The following is an 18,805-nucleotide window of genomic DNA, read 5'->3' on the forward strand; positions in this document are numbered from 1 at the left end:
CTGACCACCGCTCCCTGCCAGAAGAGGATTAACAATAATCCCAACCATTCACCCAGAGCTTTACCGTTTATAAAGTGTTGTCACATCTGATATTGCATCTGGGCCATACAGCTGCCCCAGAAGGTGAGCCGAGGGAGGACTATGATCCCCATTATACAGGTGACAACCCCGAGGTGCCAAAGGTTAACTCTCTGGCCTGTGGCTGCACAGCAAGTGGTCGAGCCAGGTGCCAAGCCAGGCATTCTCGTCCCACACCTGCCACTGGATCCTGCCTAGAGCAATTTTTATCAAGTGAGACCTCTGGGACAGAATGGGCAAATTTCCACTGTCTGAACAAACCAAGTAAAAAACCATGAATCATTTATTCTTTGGTTGTCTTCACAGACACTTAAATACTGCATTGCTGTCATGCGGCTGCCCGTGGAGGCCCTGTGGGGTGGCTCCGGGCCTGCGTCCTGAGCCCTCAGCCAGGTCCAGGGGGTGCGGCGTCTGGTCATGTCCACTTCAAGAGCAGTAGCACCATGTAGAAGGCTGTGAGCAGAGTCCCCTTGTCTGAGTGGCAGATGTAGGCTCACTGCTCTGCAGCCCCAAGGGACTGGCCAGCCCAGACTGCAGGACAGAGTTCCTCTCCATGGGTTTAGTCACCCATCCACCTGACCTGGATACTGTCATAGCTCATCCTTTGGCTTCGACTCACTGCCTGAGAGAGACTCTTGTGCAGGTTCCTGGGGGCTCTGCTGGGCGTCTAGGGGCTGCTCCTGGGAGAGATCCATCTCTTCTGGGCTGAAGAGCATCTTCACCAGGTCGTCCGCCTGCACCCTGTCCTGCAAGGACAAACCCCTGCCCATTCAGAGAGGCCTCTGGACCAGGCACATGCTATCTCTCAGCTGCTATTTCCCAGAAGACAAGGAAGGTTCCAGGCTCATCTCCTTCCCAGCAGGTCCTGCTCTCTGGACAAGGACAGCTGAAGTGGGGCCCAAGGAGGGAACCAAGAACTCAGCATCGCTCCCTGTCTTAACCTCTTTCCCCACCTGGATCCCCATTCACAGAAGGCCCAGGGAGGACAAACCAATGTGACCATAATGACAGGGCATTGGGGCTGGTGTCCAAAGTGCTCCTTTTGTGTCTCAGCCACTGGCAATGGGATTTGGGGAAGGGAGAGGCAAAGCAAGGGCTTTCTGGGAACAGGTGACTGCAGCACCAGCTGCTCTCACCCGCTCGCTGTGTCGAGGGTCCAGGGTGAACCACAGGGCGATGGCACAGCGCTGCCCCCTGGTGACAGCCTTTACTCCATGTGGGTTTTCAGTGCCTGAAGAGAATCCCACGGCCCTTCCACACTGAGGCTGCACCTCTGCCTAAGAGGGACAGAAAGGGAGGGGGGTTGCAAAGGACAAAGACTGTAACCCACTCTCAGAAGAGACATGGACTTGTTAGGGCTCAGGACCAAGAGCAGCTCTTGAAGTTGGCTTCCCAAAGGCCAGAACTAAAGAGAAAGAGTGACCGGTTAGAGGAGTGACGGACACGTCTCAAAGCCCCTCTGGTTGGGGGAAGGGTACTACCCACTGGGAAGCCCAGTTGGTCATTTTTGTCCAATGCACTTTAGGAATATTAGCTGTAGAAAACAGACTTTTTATCTCCCAGGGACAAGGGAGCACTCACCGTCACGGTCTTGGCATCCAGTTCAGTGAAATAAAAGTTTCCACCATCGAAGTCCCCATTAAGGTAAAGGATGGCACTAGGAAAGGCAGAGACATCTCAACATGGCCCTTCCCCTCCTCCCTCTCCCCGGAGCCTTTGCCTCCAGGTGCTCTCAACCAGCAGCGGGAGGGTGGCTTTGTGTGGGAGGAAAACCTTCAAGAACCTATACTGACGCCACACAAACACCCGCTCTTTCCCCTCTCCACCCTCGCCTTCGAGTCCACCATGCCCTGCTCAGGGTGCTTCTGTACTAAGTCCACTCACTACTGTTCTCGTCACACCACACTATGATTCCCTCTTTCCCTATCTTCTTATCCAGTGGATTTGGGGATAAAGAATTGGACTCTGGGAAAAGCTGGCCCCCACCAGTGTGTGTGCTAGGGTGGGGTAGTAGAGTGTAGGGTACTGGGGGGCCTCTGAGGAGGGTACAGACTTCCTCACCCCGCACCTGCCCACACTCACCTGTAGTCCCGGAAGGTGTAGGCTGGGGGCTCTTTGATGCACACAAGGGTCTCGGCATTCAGGATGCAGTTGTCCACGTGGACTGGATGACTATCATCCTTCCTCTCTGTCTGGACCTCTGGGGCCAACATCACACATGTCAGCATGGAAGCACCTCGGGAGATGGCACAGCTCTCTTCTTGGCAGGGGAGGTGCTTCTCAAAATGTGTTTGGGTCTATGGAATGCCCAATGAACTAGGGGGGTGTCTTTGGCTAAGCCACAGTCTAGATGTCAGGACAAGTCAGCAGGCTTCCTAGGATGGTTCTTGGCAGAGGTGAGCAGGGTGTGGTAAGCAGGAATGAAGAGGCTTCAACCAAGGGCAGATCCTGGGTGGAATGGCACAACCCTGGTTTGTAGCTGGACTTTGTAAAATACGAAGGCCCAGGGAAGCGAGAAGGAGGAGTCAGGAGGTGGGAGGACAGAAGGCAGAGTGGGTCAGCCCTCCATCAGGACTGTAGGGGATGGGGCTGGGTGGCAGGAAGGGGAGCAGAGAAGAGCTGGCCAGCAAAGGGAAAGCATGAACTTCAGTGGGGCTCTGGGGTGGGGTAGGTGGAGAAACCATGTAGGGAGAAGGTCATGAAAGGGAACAGACTGGGTTCACTGTCAAATGCCAGGCAGACCATGCTTAGGACACAGAACGCGCCTTTCCCCAATGCAAACCTTTGGCATGCTCTGTGTAGGCACCGTCACATCATGGTGGGTGCCTCCTTCACCATTCCCACCTGTCCAGCCAGTCGCCAGGTCCTGCACAACCACCTCCTGCACCTCCCCACGGCCTTGCTTCTCCCTCCTCCCAGTGCCACTTCCTGAGTTTAGGGCTCTGCGTTTGTCCACAGAGGTCATTGCTGACCAGCTTCCCTTTTTGGTTTGAAATCTCTCCACACACACGGCAGCAAAACAAATCCTTTAAAAGCCAAGGCCTCACCATGCTTGATGAAGCCTCCCTGGCCTCCCACCGCCTGTGCCTGTGCTCTCCCACCAGAGGCTTGTGACACACCCAATCGTGTGTCTGATTGGTCCCTTGCCCAGATTCCGACAGAATTCCAAACATTCTGAGGCAGAGGAAAGTCCTCTGATCTGTGCCACCTAACAATGGCCCATCAGTGCCAAGGGCCTGGTGAAGGCTCCAGTATGACAGAGCCGGCTGTGGGCCACATGGGATCCCTGCAGCACTGAGCGAACCTCTCCCCTCCTCAGACATGCAAAAGGCAATGTGGGTGGGTGAGGGAATGAGGGGTAACCTCCAGTCCATGCTCACTCATACATCAATCAGCTGTCTCACAAATTTGGTACTTAACAATTAGTAAACGAGAACCTGCCACAAAGCTATGATTGAGCTAAAGGATAAAAAAATCCCTTGACTGTAGCTCTCCTGGATTTGGCACCTTTCTCAGTTCCCCCGACTACCAGGCTGCACAATGCCTCCACTCCTGTGCAAACACCATGCCACCACCTGGTGTACTCCGTAATCGTATTCATCCTACAAAACTGCCATCACCTCCTCTGGGAAGCCTTCTTTTGTTGTTGTTGTTATTATTTTTGCTTTTAACAAACCCTTCTGTCGAGGGCTGACTTTCAACAGATGGCAGCGAGGGAGCTGCTCTGCTACATGTGAAACCCCGACCCAGAAGCAGGTCCTCTACTAATGGTTTAGTGACAGCTTCCCCAGGAACATGCGCTGCATGATGGGTGAGGGGTGGCCACCTTTCTGGCCGCACCCCGTTTCCCTCTGGGAAGCCTTTTTGATCCCCAGGTAGGTTGACTGTAACTTCCTTCAGGCTATGTGGCATGCATCGCACTGGGCTGCCGCCCATTTGTTTATGTTGGTTCCCCAACTGGAGAAAAGGGACCACATCCTATTCTCTCTCTCTCTTTTTTTACCATGTTCCTAACCATCCTGAAGACCACATCCTATTCTCTCCATGTCCTCAGCATCCAGCACAGAGCTGAGGCACAGTGTGTGTGGGGGGTGCTGCAGCGGTGATGGGGCCCACCTTCAATGGCAGTGCGGCACACCAGATGAGAGTAGGAGAAGTAGAGGGGCGTGTCCAGGCGGAAGTAGGACTCCATGATGCGCCGTACCTTCTCTGTCACATTGTAGTACAGGTGGGCACTCTGCAGAGGAACTTTGCCTTCTTGCCCCAGCTGCCAAGGAGACAGGTGGTCAGCTGCCCTGAACACCTGATACAGTTTGGCTGTGTGTCCCCACCCAAATCTTATCTTGTAGCTCCCATAATTCCCACGTGTTGTGGGAGGGACCTGGTGGGAGATGACTGAATCATGGGGGTGGATCTTTCCTGTGCTGTTCTCATGATAGTGAATAAGTCTCAAAAGATCTGATGGCTTAAAAAAAATGGCAGTTTGCCTCAAGAAGTTCTCTCTGTGCCTGCTGCCATCCACGTAAGATGTGCCTTGCTCCTCCTTGCCTTCTACCATGATTGTGAGGCCTCCCTAGCCACATGGAACTGTAAGTCCAATAAAACCTCTTCTTTTGTAAATTGCCCAGTCTTGGGTATGTCTTTATTAGCAGCATGAAAACGGACTAATACACTGCCCCTCTGTGGGCCTCCAGAGACACTGAGGACCAGGCCCCATCCCACGTCCTGCACCCTCTCTGAAGCTTCAGCCTCTGCCCAACACCCACACCGTATTCCTCTTCCTCCTCTCCTTTCTACCTCTCTTTAAGAGCACACTGTGCATCCTGCACAGAAGCACAGCCTTCTGGTATCAGCCGTTCTTCAGAAAGCATTCTCATAGCTTTGGCGAGCAGTCTTGTCCTGCTCACTTCACTTTTATTACATTCAGTCTAACAGCCAGGATTCAAAAGTGAACCTCACTCAACATAACTCATCTTTGTTCTCTGGCACAGGAACGTCAGCAGGCGGACCCTCTTCACTTTACCTGCCACCAGCCGCTCCAACTCCTTAAAGCCTGAGCTTCCCCCTTCTCCACCCATTTCTCCACACTCTAGATAAAGTCTAGTGTTGATTTTACCTTGAGGGCTTTGAAGACAGTGACACCATAGAACTTTTCATTGGGAGTATGTGGGGAAGTTTGACCCCGGTAGCCATCTCCTGAGGTTGCTGCCACCTACAAGGCCCAAAACATAAGGTGATGTTAGCCAGGGCAGCTGCCCCAGAAGTGAGCAGAGGGAGGACTATGTGGGAGGCTTGAGAAGAGGTGGTAAGAGAAGGCAAAGGCTACCACCTAAGGGGCAGTTGGTAGGGGGATGCTGGACCCTGGGGGAAGGTGCAGTCACTGGGCTTCCCTTACGTTAGTCAGTCTCTGCAGCTCCTGACACTCGTGGTCAGAGATGACACCGTCCATCACCACCCGCTGGGAACCATTCAGGAGTTTGGAGTTCATGGTAAGACTGATACCTTCATACAGCAGCGGACCACCTGCAAAGCAATGACAAGACTCCAGCTAAATCTAGCAGCAGCTCTGACCTAAGACTCTCCATTGAATATTGCCAACTTGTCACAAATAGAAATTTCAGCTGTTTCCTTTTCACCCGCAAAATCTCCCACTAGGTCATTTTCAAAGGCAGAATGGTCCAGAGGACAGAACATAGAGCTGAAATACGAGGTTCAAGCTCTAGTGCCAGCTCCATGACCAAATAGCTGCTGGCTCTTGGGCCATGACACACTGTTGAGGAAACAGAAAAACATGATCCTAAAACATGAGCTCCAGAATAAGAAAGAACTGATTTTGACTCCTAAATCTTCCACTGATTAGCTGTGTGACCTCAGCAAGTTACTTAACCTCCCTGAGGCTAACTTTAATTAATTAAAAGGTTCTCATCTGTCAAACAGCATCTACCTTATATATCTGATGCCAGTATAATGTTAGGAACAAGAGCCAGGAGTGGTGGCTCACGCCTGTAATCCCAGCACTTTGGGAGGCTGAGGTGAGCGGATCACCCGAGGTCAGGAGTTTGAGACCAGCTTGGCCAACATGGAGAAACCCTGTCTCTACTAAAAATACAAAATTAGCCAGGTGTGGTGGTGCACGCCTGTAATCTCAGCTACTTGGGAGGCTGAGGCAGGAGAATCACTTGAACCCAGAAGGCAGAGTTTGCAGTGAGTCAAGATCGTGCCACTGCACTCCAGCCTGGGCAACAAGAGCAAGACTTCATCTCAAAAAAAAAGGAAGGCAAGTTAAAAGTTTAGCATGATATTTGGCACATGGTAAATGCTCACAAGTTTGGCTACCATGATGTCATCATCATTCTGCATGACCCACCTCTCAGGCAGTTGTAAGAATCAAGAGAAATAAGGAAGTGAAAGTGGTCTGAAAACAAAGGAATGCTGGACAAATTCTTTTCATATGCTAATCTTGTTAAATTAACCACTGTTAATTTAAGCAACTATAGGGCAAAGGCCAACATCTCTCTCTTACAGTTCTCATGGTGTCTTCTGTGCTAGGGACATACTAATACTAGAGACTCAATTCAATTCCACTCGTTCACTGAGGCCTCAGTGTGTGCCAGACAGGGTGAGAGAAGAATCCTACAAGACAGTACCTGTTTTCTAACAATTATGCAAATAACTAGCACAAGACAGACCATAAATGCCCTAAGAAGTTCAAAAGAAAGGAGGGGACTCCAATCATCTGGGAAGTTAAGAAAGGCTCTGGAGGGTATATCTGAGATGCCCTCATGGGTAGGGATGGTGGGAAGCGCATTAGGAGAGCCAGGCATAAACACAGACTGGTGAGCAGTGGGGAAGCTCATGGAACAAGGTGCAGTCCCATATGAAGAGAAGTTGTAAACAGGAGAAGAGTAGAACGTTCGGTGAAGGGGCAGGCAGGGAAGATGGGTCAGAGGCCGGCATCTGGAAGACTGGCCTAGCTACCATGTGTGGGTAGGAGCAAGGACAGGCCAGACGAGGAGAGGTGGGTGTAGACAGGAGGTGCCAGGGCCTGAAGCAGGCCTGAGGCAATGAAAAAAGGAAAAGGCTAGGGAGGGAGCTGAGAAGCACAGCCAAGCAGAGCCACAATCAGTAGGCCCTCGCAGCAGCCTGCAGGAGACAGGCACGGGAGGAAGAGGAGCCAAAGGAGGTCTGAAGGTGTTGAGTCTCAGTAACAGGACGAGTGGTGAAAACTGGGAGAAAAGAGTCTGGGAGTGGGGAGATGGAATGAGTCAACACCTATGGAAGTGGACGACACTAGTCACTTGTGTTACTGTGACACAGGAGTCTTCTTTCTTTCTTTTTTTTAAAAAAAAGATGAGGTCTTGCTATATTGCCCAGGCTGGATTCAAACTCCCGGGCTCAAGTGATCCTTTTACCTCAGGCTGTCAAGTGGCTGGAATTACAGGTGTGCACCACTACATCCTGTAGTCTGATTTCTGAACCAAAGGACGATTCTCAGTGCTCTTTCCAGCTCAAAGTCTCGATGGTGAGTTGGGAAGGATACCCACTCAACTTGGCCCCTGAGGCTGGCTCATGGTGAACTCTGCACTGCTGGGGTGGGGCGCTGCCTGGCAAGTAAGTGTGGGGTGACCTGCCTGGCTCCCTGACAAAAGCCACACATGTCCCTGTTTCTGTCCTCTCACCTTCCCGGGTCAGTCTGCTCATATCCAATGACTCCTTGGTCTTCTCTTCCACAAGGGTCTCGATTTCCTTCATAAGGTTCCCAATCTCCTGGGAGATGCGGACGGCTGTTTCCCGTTCTGACCTATGAGCATAGCTGCTCTGAGGACTGCATTCCAGGGCCAGCCCTGGGCTCCACCCCAGCTTCCCAAACTGGACCTGCCCACCCCTTGCCAGGAGTTCACATCTGCCTGGGCTCAGGAAGCCTCAAGTGCTTCATCAGACTGATCCAACCATGCAGTTTCTTCAAGGTCCTCACTTCTGTTTCTCTTGCAACCTCTTGGGAATCACCTCTTCTGGAGTCCATGAATCCTAAGTAGGTGAGAAAGAAATGAGAAAGGTAGGATGATCTTAATCTTCCAGGTGTCTCAATGCATAAAGTAAGGCCCACAGGAGTAATCCAGCTTATCACCTTCTTCCTTTCAGGAGACAAAATCTTAGAGGTTTCCACATCTAAGTCCCTTCTAGCTGCCTAGTGTCCCCCTTTCATCTGTCTCTCATCCCTGCCTTGCACAGATCCCAGGCTAGGCTCAGCCTCAAGTTTTCCCTCAGAATCACACTGTGTTCCCCTCCTCCCCATTCATCTCCCCCACTCACTCCCCCGCTCCCTCCTGGCTCCTGCACTCTAGCTCACCGGATCCACAAAGGGAATTCCAAAAACATCGTAAGCGAAGAAAAGCAGTTCCTTCTCCAGTAGGCTTCGCTGTCGGTACTCCTTGGCACTCTGAGGATACAAAGGCAAAGGAATCCCCCAGAACTCAGTCCTGTCTTGTAACCTCTGGGAGTTCCCCTCCCTGGCACCCCACCCTGACACTCCTCATGTGACCTGAGGCCTCCTCTCCCTACCAACGTTCTAGGTCTGTTCCCCAGTTTGGGACAAAAGTCTAATTTTTGTGTCCAAGGGTTCCTCTGCCTGGCACAAACAACAGTACCTCTGAGGGTGGAATAACCAGGCTTCCCGTAAGGGAAAAAGCCCTGTTCCTCTCCCACCCCAACCCCCATTAGTCTCTGGGACAGAAAATCTGATGATTCTCAGAAGAGGAAATATTCTTAAAAGAAGAAGAATTCCTTCTTGACTTCTACAGGTGTCCACAAAGCAGGAAGAGGCATCAGGCATTAGGCAACTGACATGTTATTCATTTGATCTTTATCGCACCATCTGAGGTTGATACTATTATGCTCATTCTACAGAGGAAGCATCTGAGGTACAGAGGAGATGTGCCACTGTCTAAGGTGACACTACAGGACACAAGAGAGCAGGGACCTACAGTCAAACCCAGGTCTTCTGTTATCTTTTGCTTTCTTTTTCTTCATAGCAGAGTACGCATTTGGACAGACAAACCTGGGTCTTTAGAGTCCTAAAGCCCATGTGCTTTCTGCTGTCCCACCTGCCTCCTCTCAGACCCTAACCAGACCACACCCCTCCCTGAGGATGAGCAGCTGCAGTGGGAGGGCCTGGCACTCTGGCCTTTCCATGTGGACTCCTGGGCAAGGCTTACCCAGGGCAGGGAAACTGAGTACCTTCCAGGGCCACATCTTTCCCTAGGTGCCTTGCTAATCTCCAAGCAGCAGGAGGAGGAAGGAAGAGAAAAAGAAGACATCGTTAGTTGAAATAAAACACAAGGCAGTTCAAGGAGGAATGAAAGGAGTCAATGAATCCTATGTCATCTACTATATTTACCTAAGAGGAAGAGAGACATTTTCTTCTCAGGAATTTACATTACTGGGTTCTGTCACCAAGGGCTATGTTATCTCATTTAACACTCTCCAATGACCCTATAAGATTGCTATGAAGCATTCCCCACTTCCATTCTTTATTCATTTGATGCTAATTTACTTAGTGTCAGTCATGTGTCTGGAGCTGTGCCTGCACTGGAGCAGAGCAGGGAAGAGATTCTGGTCACAACTGTCCACAGGCCACTGCACAAGTTACTTCATCTCTCAGATGCTAACAGTCCTCATCCTTAAAGTGGGAAGAACAGTGCCCACCTTGCAGGGCAGCTGTGATGATTAAATGAGATGATGGATGCAGACTACCCCACACAGAGCTTCGCCTGAACAGGGGTTCAACATGTTAGTTACCTTCTTTTCAAAAGGGAAGTTCTAGTTAAAAATGCTAGATTGGCCACATGGGTTTATTTCACCTCACTCCCCTCAGACTCCCCTTAATGACCATAAAGAAGGCGGAGAAAAGGTATTAACCAAGCAAGACAAAAGAGACTGGAATTGCCATCTTAAAGTCAGATGGTCACCATCTAGTGGCCCAAGAGGACCACTACAAAGACAACCTGCATGGGAGGGACAGCAAGAGGCTGTTTCTACTGGAGGCTCTCAGACTCCAGAGCTCGAAAGGAAGAGCCTGGGTGTTTTCCTTCAGTGCAGCAGTCTGTGTGTTATACAATATTTCTCATAGTTTGGAGTGAGACGGGGAAAATGAGATGAGAGAGAACAAACAATGGCAGGAAGAAGGGATGGGAAGGAAAATGGAGACAGAAAACAGGTGAACAGAAAAAAAAAACCAGAATTAAGTGAAAAATGATAGATCTTGGCCAAATAATCTCGAGTGTCCAAGCTAGGGGTCCCAAGAGTGGAAAGATTATGTCCGCCGTGTGGTTCCGCGGGACTCAGAGAACAGACTTCTGGGACCAGATAACACTAACTGAGGCTCCTGTGTACTCCCCACACTCCCTCCCTGTGCTCACTTCTTCTCTGAATAAGATGAGTCAGTGAACTCATACCTGGCCCTGACACCAACACCTGGCCCCTGCCCTGCACACATAGCGCTGACTCCCCTCTGCTAACCCCTTCTTCCGCCCTGAGGTCTGAGTTCAACTGGCAGCTGTCATCACAGAAGGAAATCTCTCACCTCACGGGGGCTGATCAATCTAGTGTGTTCTTCTCCAAGCATAGCTGCATAATAGGCCAAATTCTGGTTCATCACCTCGTCATTGGGGAAGAAGAGAAGATATGTCTTGGCACATTCGACAGCCTGTGTATAATTCCCAACTGCAAAGTGGAAAGAAGAATAGCTGAGAGGAAAGGGTCAAAAGGAAAGGGTCAAATCCTGGTACCAGGGACCACTTAGTGTTCAGTTTCTGCAAAGTTTGAGGCAGTGGCGACACGACAAGGTAGTGCCTGCTACTTAACACGACGGCCTGATTTCAGGGGCAGAAGTTATGGAATACACATAGAATGTGCAGTTGATTTTAAGGTGAGGTGATCATTGTTCTCAGGGCTGCCTGACAATGAAACAGAAAAGAATCAGAATCCTCTGCATGCCCACATCTTTAAAGAGTCACAAATAATTCAAATATCCCTTAATATTTTATCTCAATACACTCAATCATTTCCCTGTCTTCCTACCTTCCACTTCCTTGTGTTCCTACCTTCTTTTTTTCTATGGCTTTTCAGAAGACAGGCAAGAGTACAATAGCAGATTGTCTCTTTGGCAGAACAGTTCTTGTTGATATGTGTTAGTCACCTCAACTCAACTGTAAATACTGTACACTCATCTTTATGCTTGCAATGCTTAGCACATAGTAGGAACTCTGCAAAGACCTGCTGATTTGTTGGTTTTCTGGGTATTAATTGGCAGCCCCATAAAAGCATCAGTGCTATACCAGGGAGAAAGGCTGGCAAATGTCCTCTGAGCTGGTTTAAACAATGGCATACCTTTACTTTTGCTATTAACTTTAATTCAAAAGCAAAAATAGATTACATGTTATAGAAGGAACAAGAGAACAAGGTCCTAAGTCTCCCTCCTCCAGCTTTTTGGGTTGCTGGTACTGGCTTCCTAGGCCAGTGGCTTATAACAAACTACCCAGGGATCACTTGGCACAGTGCCTCCCGTAGGTACTGAAAGAAGCCAAATACACTGAGGAAGGAAGTGGCTGTAATCCCTGCCCAGCTTGCCTTTAGTGTCCTCGTTAGGCAGCAGGGAAAGAGGAAAGGAAGTAGGCCTTACTGTTATAGTAGGCAAACTGCAGATAATTATAATGCGACGGGAGGAAGTCTTCGAAGGGCTTCTCCCGACTTGGGTGGGAAGCAAGCTCGGTGACACAGTTCTGCTTACAGCTGAGGACCTGGATATAATGATCTGAAAGGAATCAAAGAGGGAGAATAACTACGAGGTCACTCTTTAGGACTCAGATTCTGGTGAAGAACAAATTTAAATGAAAGCAATGTTACATCAGATTCTCGGATTTAATAAATTGAGGAATGAGGCTGAAGATTCTCCATTTATATTATCAGATGTTGACCTTAGAGTCCCAGGAGGCCTGGCTGCGGGCCTGGCTCTGAACTGCACGCACCTGTGATGGCCTGGAAGAGGTCAGCGTTGTACTCAAGGTAGTTGTAGCCATCGTAGTCATAAGGCCCTTCGCAGAGGGCCCGGCACTCCTCATAGGCCACAAAGTACTCCTGCAGCGCCGCCTCTAGGTGGGGCACGGCTTCCTGTGGCTGTTCCTCTGAGTAGAGTCGCACTCCCAGTCGAAATTCTTGCTACTGGGAAGAAGGAGCACTCAAATGCAGGCCACAGAGGAGGAACCCTCTTTCCTTGCTCTCAGCCACCTTCACGGGGGTCCTAATTTTCTGTTCCTCAGATTATGGATGTAAAGGGGTGATCTGGGTGCTGCTATATCATGAAGGGCTTTTGTAAATGGTCTTTACATACCTCTCTGGAAATTTAAGAACATTTAACTCTTTTTTTTTTTTTGAGACAGAGTCTGGAGTGCAGTGGTGCAATCTTAGCTCACTGTGACCACCACCTCCTGGGTTCGAGCAATTCTCCTACCTCAGCCTCCCTAGTAGCTGGGATTACAGGCACGCACTACCATGCCCAGCTAATGTTTGTATTTTAGTAAAGACAGGGTTTCACCATGTTGGCCAAGCTGATCTCAAACTCCTAACCTCAAGCAATCCTCCCACCTCGGCCTCCTGAGGTGCTGGGATTACAGGTGTGAGCCACTGTGCCTGGCCAAAAACATTTAACTGGATGAAAGATATCTGGGAGTTCATTATGATTTTCTTGTACTTTTCTTCCCCCCACCCCAGCTACCCCAAAATTAGTGACAGAGTGATGGACTTTTTGTAGGGCTAACAGTTTTCAGATAAACACAACTTACTTGGTTTTTTTTTTTTTTTTTGGAGACAGCCCAGGCTAGAGTGTGGTGGCGTGATTTTGGCTCACTGCAACATCTGGCTCCTGGGTCCAAGTGATTCTAGTGCCTCAGCCTCCTGAGAAGCTAGGATTACAGCCATGCACCACCACACCTGGCTAATTTTTGTATTTTTAGTAGAGACAGGGTTTCGGCATGTTAGCCACACTGGTCTTCAACTCCTGGCCTCAAATGATCCATTCGCCCTGGCCTCCCAAAGTGCTGGGATTACAGGTGTGAGCTACCATGCCTGGCTGACACAACTTACTTTTTTTTTTTTGTGACAGAGTCTTGCTCTGTCGCCTAGGCTGGAGTGCCGTGGCATGATCTAGGCTCACTGCAACCTCCGCCTCCTGGATAAAAGCAACTCTCCTGCCTCTACCTCCCGAGTAGCTGGGATTACAGGCACACACCACCATGCTCAGCTAATTTTTGTATTTTTAGTAGAGATGGGGTTTCACCATGTTGGCCAGGATGGTCTTGATCTCCTGACCTCAGGTGATCTGCCCACCTTGGCCTCCCAAAGTACGAGGATTACAGGCATCAGCCACTGTGCCCAGCCACAATTTACTTTTAAAAAATCATTCTTATATTGTTTCTAATATTCCTATTTTATAATTAAAACATAAGGAACCATAACCTCTCTATAAAAGTGCTATATCATCACAGACAATCTCTCCTTTGCAACAGACTTTTCCTGCTAAATAAACAGAATAAGAACACTGAGGGATATACCATTTATTGTAGTGAAAATAAAAAATGTACATGACAAAAAAATGTGACTACTGAATGAATATGGTCTCTGGATAAGACGGACTATCATGCAGCCATAAACAATTATGTTTTCAAATAAAACTGAAGATATGAGAAAAGATTCACAATAATAATGTTAGCTAAAAAATGATGACAGGGCTGAGGATGATGGCTCACACCTGTAATCCCAGCACTTTGGGAGGCCAAGGCGGTAGGATCACTCGGGACCAGGAGTTTGGGCAACACAGTGAGACCCTGTCTCTACAAAAAATAAAAACAATAGCTGAGTGTGGTGGCGCATGCCTGTAGTCCCAGCTATTCGGGAGGCTGAGATGGGAGGATCACTTGAGCCCAGGAGGTCAAGGCTGCAGTGAGCCTTGATCACACCACTGCACTCCAGCCTGGGCAATAAAGTGAGACACTGCCTCAAAAAAATAAAAAAAGATGATGAAAAATGCGTACACAGTATGACACTAAATTAGATGAAAAAAATATATACAGAAGACTTAAAAAGTAGGGCAAAATATAAACTGGTTTTCTTAAGGTGGCAGTGTTACGAATGATTACTTTACGTTTTATATTTATCTACATTTCTACAATGTTATACAATGAACATTTATTACTTCTATAACGTAATTAGAAAACAACCCTAGTAATGTCATTTTTTTAAAAAAAGAAAGAACGCATGCCTGTAGTCCCAGCTACTTAGGAGGCCGAGACTGGAGGGTCTCTTGAGTCCAGGAATTTGAGGTTACAGTGAGCTGTGATAATGCCATTGCACTCCAGCCTGGGTGACAGAGCAAGACTCTGTCTGTAAAATGAATTTAAAAAGAAAGAGAGAAAGAAGGGGATAAAGTTTTTTTCACCATATGGGGTTGAGCCTCAAGATCCTTGAAGTCCTCCTCCTTCACTCCAGACATGGTTTGGTAATAGTCTAGGTTCTGGCGCATCTCCATGTGCTCAGGATTGCCCACGAAGAAGGTGTGTGCTGCGGAGACAGCTTTCTCCAACTTGTTGATCTAAGAACGAAGCATGAGATGGTAACACTCACATCCAAACTCTGCAGTTGTATCCACATGAGCAGTCCACATAAACTGGAAATCCCTGCTTCCCTGAGCCTTCCACTCAGCATGCCCAGCCCCTCCCAGCCCCAGGAAGCACACCTATTGCAGGAATTACCCACCAGAGATTAGGAGTGCAGTGCCCTGGGCAGATTTGTAGCTCTTTCCCAAGTCAGGTTTAAGGGTGCTCCAAATTATAGGAAGTAGCAATGTTCTGTTTTAAAACAAAGGTCATATTGCAGGGGGAGTGCTGTGAAAGACTGACTGCCCATATAATATGTTTTCATGCTGGGCACAGTGGCTCACGTCTGTAATCCCAGCATTTTGAGAGGCTGAGGCAGGTGGATCACTTGAGCGCAGGAGTTCGAGACCATCCTGGGCAACATGGCAAAACCCCGTCTCTACAAAACATACAAAAATTACATGATGCTGTGTGCCTGTAGTCCCAGCTACTCCTCAGGCTGAGGTGGGAGGATTGCTTGAGCCTGGGAGGCAGAGGTTGCAATGAGCTGAGATGGTGACACAGCACTCCAGCTTAGGTGACAGAGCAAGACCCTGACATTGAGGGAAAAGATGGGTAGCTAAAAATCCTAAGATACTTTACTAAGTCCAGATATAGTATTTTCTGATGCAAAGCTCAGGGCTCATGAGGTTCAAACAAATAGCTCTAACAAATCTGAAAGGGAGACCGGGGGCAGTGGCTTGAACCTCTAATCCTAGCACTTTGTGAGGCCGAGGAGGGTGGATCACTTGAGGTCAGGAGTTCAAGACCAGCCTGGCCAACATGGTGAAAACCTGTCTCTATTAAAAATACAAAAATTAGCCAGGCGTGGTGGCACACGCCTGTAATCCCAGCTACTCGGGAGGCTGAGGTAGGAGAATGGCTTGAACTGGGGAGGCAGGGATTGCAGTGAACAGAGATCGCGCTATCGTACTCCAGTCTGGGCAACAGAGTGAGACTCTGTCTCCAAAAAAAAAAAAAAAAAGAAAGAAAGAAAAGAAAAAGAAATCTGAGGGGGAGAAATAGGCTACAGACCACAACAATTCCCACAGCAATGGACTCCAGCATATCAAAGTAACACAGGTTCATATATAGAATCCAACCAAATAAATCACTGATGATCTAGTAATGAACTACTTGGACATTGGTATCAGACAGACCAGCTGGCAGCAAGTCTGGGTTTAATGGCTGGGCAGTAGACAAGTTACTTAAAGTTTACTTTCTAAACTCAGTTTCCCTAATCTATCATCTGGAGATAGCATTCTCTAGCTATCTTCTAGCATTGTTGAGAGTTCAATGAGATAACATACATGCAGCCTGTAATACATGGTGCGGGGCACAGATTAAGTGCTCGAATTTTAGGTGGTATGACTAATATGCTAAGAGAACTTATTTTCTTATCATGGGTACCAGTAAAGGCACACTACAAGAGTCAGCCCTGGCTAGGTGACAGAAGGTAAATAACTCCCCATCTCTGTACCTCAGTTTCTTTAACTGAAAAATTAGAAATTTTCTCAGGTCTGTCCCTTTTATGGAATTACTCTATTGCTTGTATCTTTCAGCTCTGCTCCTGCCTTTCTCTGTCTGCGCCCATGTCCTCACTCCTCTCTCCACCCCAGCCTTCTTTACTTCCTAAGCACTGAGGCACTTAACCTCCTTTTTTTTTTTGGAGATGGAGTTCAGCTCTTGTTGCCCAGGCTGGAGTGCAATGGTGCGATCTCGGCTCACTGCCACCTCCACCTCCTGGGTTCAAGTGATTCTCCTGCTTCAGCTTCCCAAGTAGCTGGGATTACAGGTATGCACCACCATGCCCGGCTAATTTTGTATTTTTAGTAGAGACAGGATTTCTCCATATTGGTCAGGCTGGTCTTGAACTCCTGACCTCAGGTGATCCACCTGCCTCGGCCTCCCAAAGAGCTGGGATTACAGGCATGAGCCACCGCGCCCACCCTTCTCTTGTGGACAAATGCCCATTCGTTAATCATGTGTCCTGTCACCACTTTCTCCTTCTTCCAAGGTTTATTCACCATGGCTTCTTCCAGAATGAGCGTTTTAAAACCCAAATCCGAGGATGGCTCCCTGAAGCCTACAGAATTCTCTTCCAAATTTGGCCTCACTGACCTTTCTAGCTTCCTCTCCTACTACTCCCCACATACATCTCAACATTGCAATCACAATTGATTTCTTTCCCTCTATCTGGAAGAGCCTTCCTTCCTCTCCCCCGGCAATACTTAGGACAGGCTTTAATACTACCTTTTCTTTGAAGTCTCTCTAATTTCTCTGAGACAAAGCTAGAGTCTCCCTCCTTTGTGATCCCACAGCCCTAAGTATATGCCCTTGCAGTAGCCCTTACTACAGTAACTCTTAACAGCAAAGAAGGACAAAGCAAAGACATTGGTCGAGCATTTAATTACTTGTACAAGAACTGGAATGCAGTAGATATGCGATACATATTTGTCAAATAATTTTACATAGTGCTATAATGAAGCAACACAACCAAATTGTTTTGATTTCAAGTCCAACACTCTTCCGAGTAACTAGGAAAAATGAGGGGAACTATGGGTAGAATGCTGTGGAGAGGTAGAAATCTGAGGTCCCCAAGAGTCTCTAAAACTCTCCTTAGGTTCAACTGAAGGTCTTTTAAAGTGCAGATATAACAGATAAAAAGCACAGCTCTTTCTTCCCCAAAGCCCAATAAAGTGAGACCAATAACAGCTTCTACATGACAGGATACTGTGAAGATTAGGGCAAATGCATAAATAAATGCAAACTGCTTGAAACAGTGCCTGGATCATCATCATCATCATAATCATCATCACCACCACCATCACCACCACCAAACATGCCTGGAAAGCTCCAAGCCCACGTGTACACTTGGACGCTTGGCACTCTGGCAGTCCTAAAAATACTAGTTTTCTTTGTAAACCTGACAGGCTAGCCAGAGGGTCCCCCCACAGGCAGGATCAGGCAGCCCCTGCTGGCGACGTGGCAACCTCACATCCTGAAAGAGAGCTGCTGCATCAAGCAGCAGGAAAAGTACCACTGGAAAACCAACCAGAAGGAAGATATTGTAGACCACTACTAGCTTCTCACTAGGAAACTTACAATGACACCAGGATGGGAGACCCAAACTGCTGCTTTAATTCCTTCCAGATTTCCCGGGGAACCAAACGGCCATGGGTTTTGCTTGGCCTGTGCCCTAACCCCAGCCTGGACTTTTGGGGTTAGCATCTGCCCATGCTAGGGCAAGGCAGGTCTCCTGCTAGGGCCCTGCTCTCCCGGGTTTCGAGGAAATCTCCCCAGCTAGGAGGCCACTTTCCCCTCCCTGCGGACACTTCCCCGGCCCCCCAAGCTCCCCAAGTACCCTGCAACACTCCTCTCCCCAGAAGGACCCCGGCCGCCCGGCTCCGAGCAGGTCTGCACCTTGAAGTAGGCGACCTGCAGGTAGTTGTAGGGGCTCCGCTTGCGGAACTCCAGCTCCATCTCTTCGCTGAGCGAGTGGGCGGCCGGGGGCCCGAGGCAGCGGCGCAGGCAGGCGGCGCGGCGCAGGAGGCCCCCGAAGAAGCTCAGGTCGCGCAGAGCGGCGGCGCCCGAGGCCTGGGCCAGGCTGGGAGGCGAGTCGGGGTCCAGCTCCCATGGGAAGTCCGCGGCACACCGGGTGCGGCAGCGGAGGCGGAGGGCGCGGAGGGCGGCCCGGGAGAGCAGGGCCCGCTCCATGCTCAGGACCACCCCGGGCCAGTCCCCGCGAGCGTAGGCCGCGGTCCCCTCGGCGAAGAGCAGATCAGGCGTCACCATGCCCCATCCCGCCTCAGACTCGACCTCGGCCTGGTAGGCAGCGGCCACGAAAGCCAGCAGTGTGGTCAGCAGCCTTAACGCGCATGCCGCCATCGCTTCCTCAGACTTAACAGGACCGCTAACCACCCGCCACGGAGGCCGGAGTCCCACCCCCGGCGAAGGCCCGCCTCCGAAGCCGGGCGGCGCATGCCCGCGAGGCTTGCACCGCCTCTTTTCCTTTCAGTCAACCTGGACCCTCCCTCCAC

General features: G+C 49.4%; 1 protein-coding gene across 1 annotated transcript; it reads right to left on the reverse strand.

Annotated features, from left to right (window-relative positions):
• Positions 1–343: 343 nt before the first annotated feature.
• P3H1 (prolyl 3-hydroxylase 1) lies at positions 344–18,710 on the reverse strand. The gene is made up of 15 exons (XM_012434771.2): positions 18,189–18,710; positions 14,570–14,722; positions 12,105–12,294; positions 11,759–11,890; positions 10,661–10,800; positions 8,429–8,518; positions 8,054–8,106; positions 7,758–7,879; positions 5,474–5,601; positions 5,195–5,290; positions 4,195–4,345; positions 2,161–2,278; positions 1,660–1,735; positions 1,215–1,355; positions 344–824 (listed from the first exon to the last, which is right to left on the reverse strand). Exons 1-15 carry the CDS (start codon positions 18,651–18,653, stop codon positions 669–671), a joined length of 2,211 nt encoding a protein of 736 aa, XP_012290194.2. The 5' UTR covers positions 18,654–18,710; the 3' UTR covers positions 344–668.
• Between the last annotated feature and the right edge of the window lie 95 nt (positions 18,711–18,805).

This window comes from Aotus nancymaae, unplaced genomic scaffold (assembly GCF_030222135.1).
Source record: "Aotus nancymaae isolate 86718 unplaced genomic scaffold, 86718_ANA_hifiasm-v0.15.2.pri h1tg000007l, whole genome shotgun sequence".
Taxonomy (NCBI): domain Eukaryota; kingdom Metazoa; phylum Chordata; class Mammalia; order Primates; family Aotidae; genus Aotus; species Aotus nancymaae.

Bases quoted from the DNA above. Each gene is read 5' to 3' on its own strand.
- P3H1 (XM_012434771.2), bottom strand. From the start codon at position 18,653: ATGGCGGCATGCGCGTTAAGGCTGCTGACCACACTGCTGGCTTTCGTG. The intron at 5,602-7,757 runs GTGAGAGGACAG...ATTGCTTTGCAG, and splicing joins GAGCAGACTGACCCGGGAAG to GTGGTCCGCTGCTGTATGAA. The intron at 1,736-2,160 runs GTGAGTGTGGGC...TGCCTTTCCTAG, and splicing joins TACACCTTCCGGGACTACAG to TGCCATCCTTTACCTTAATG.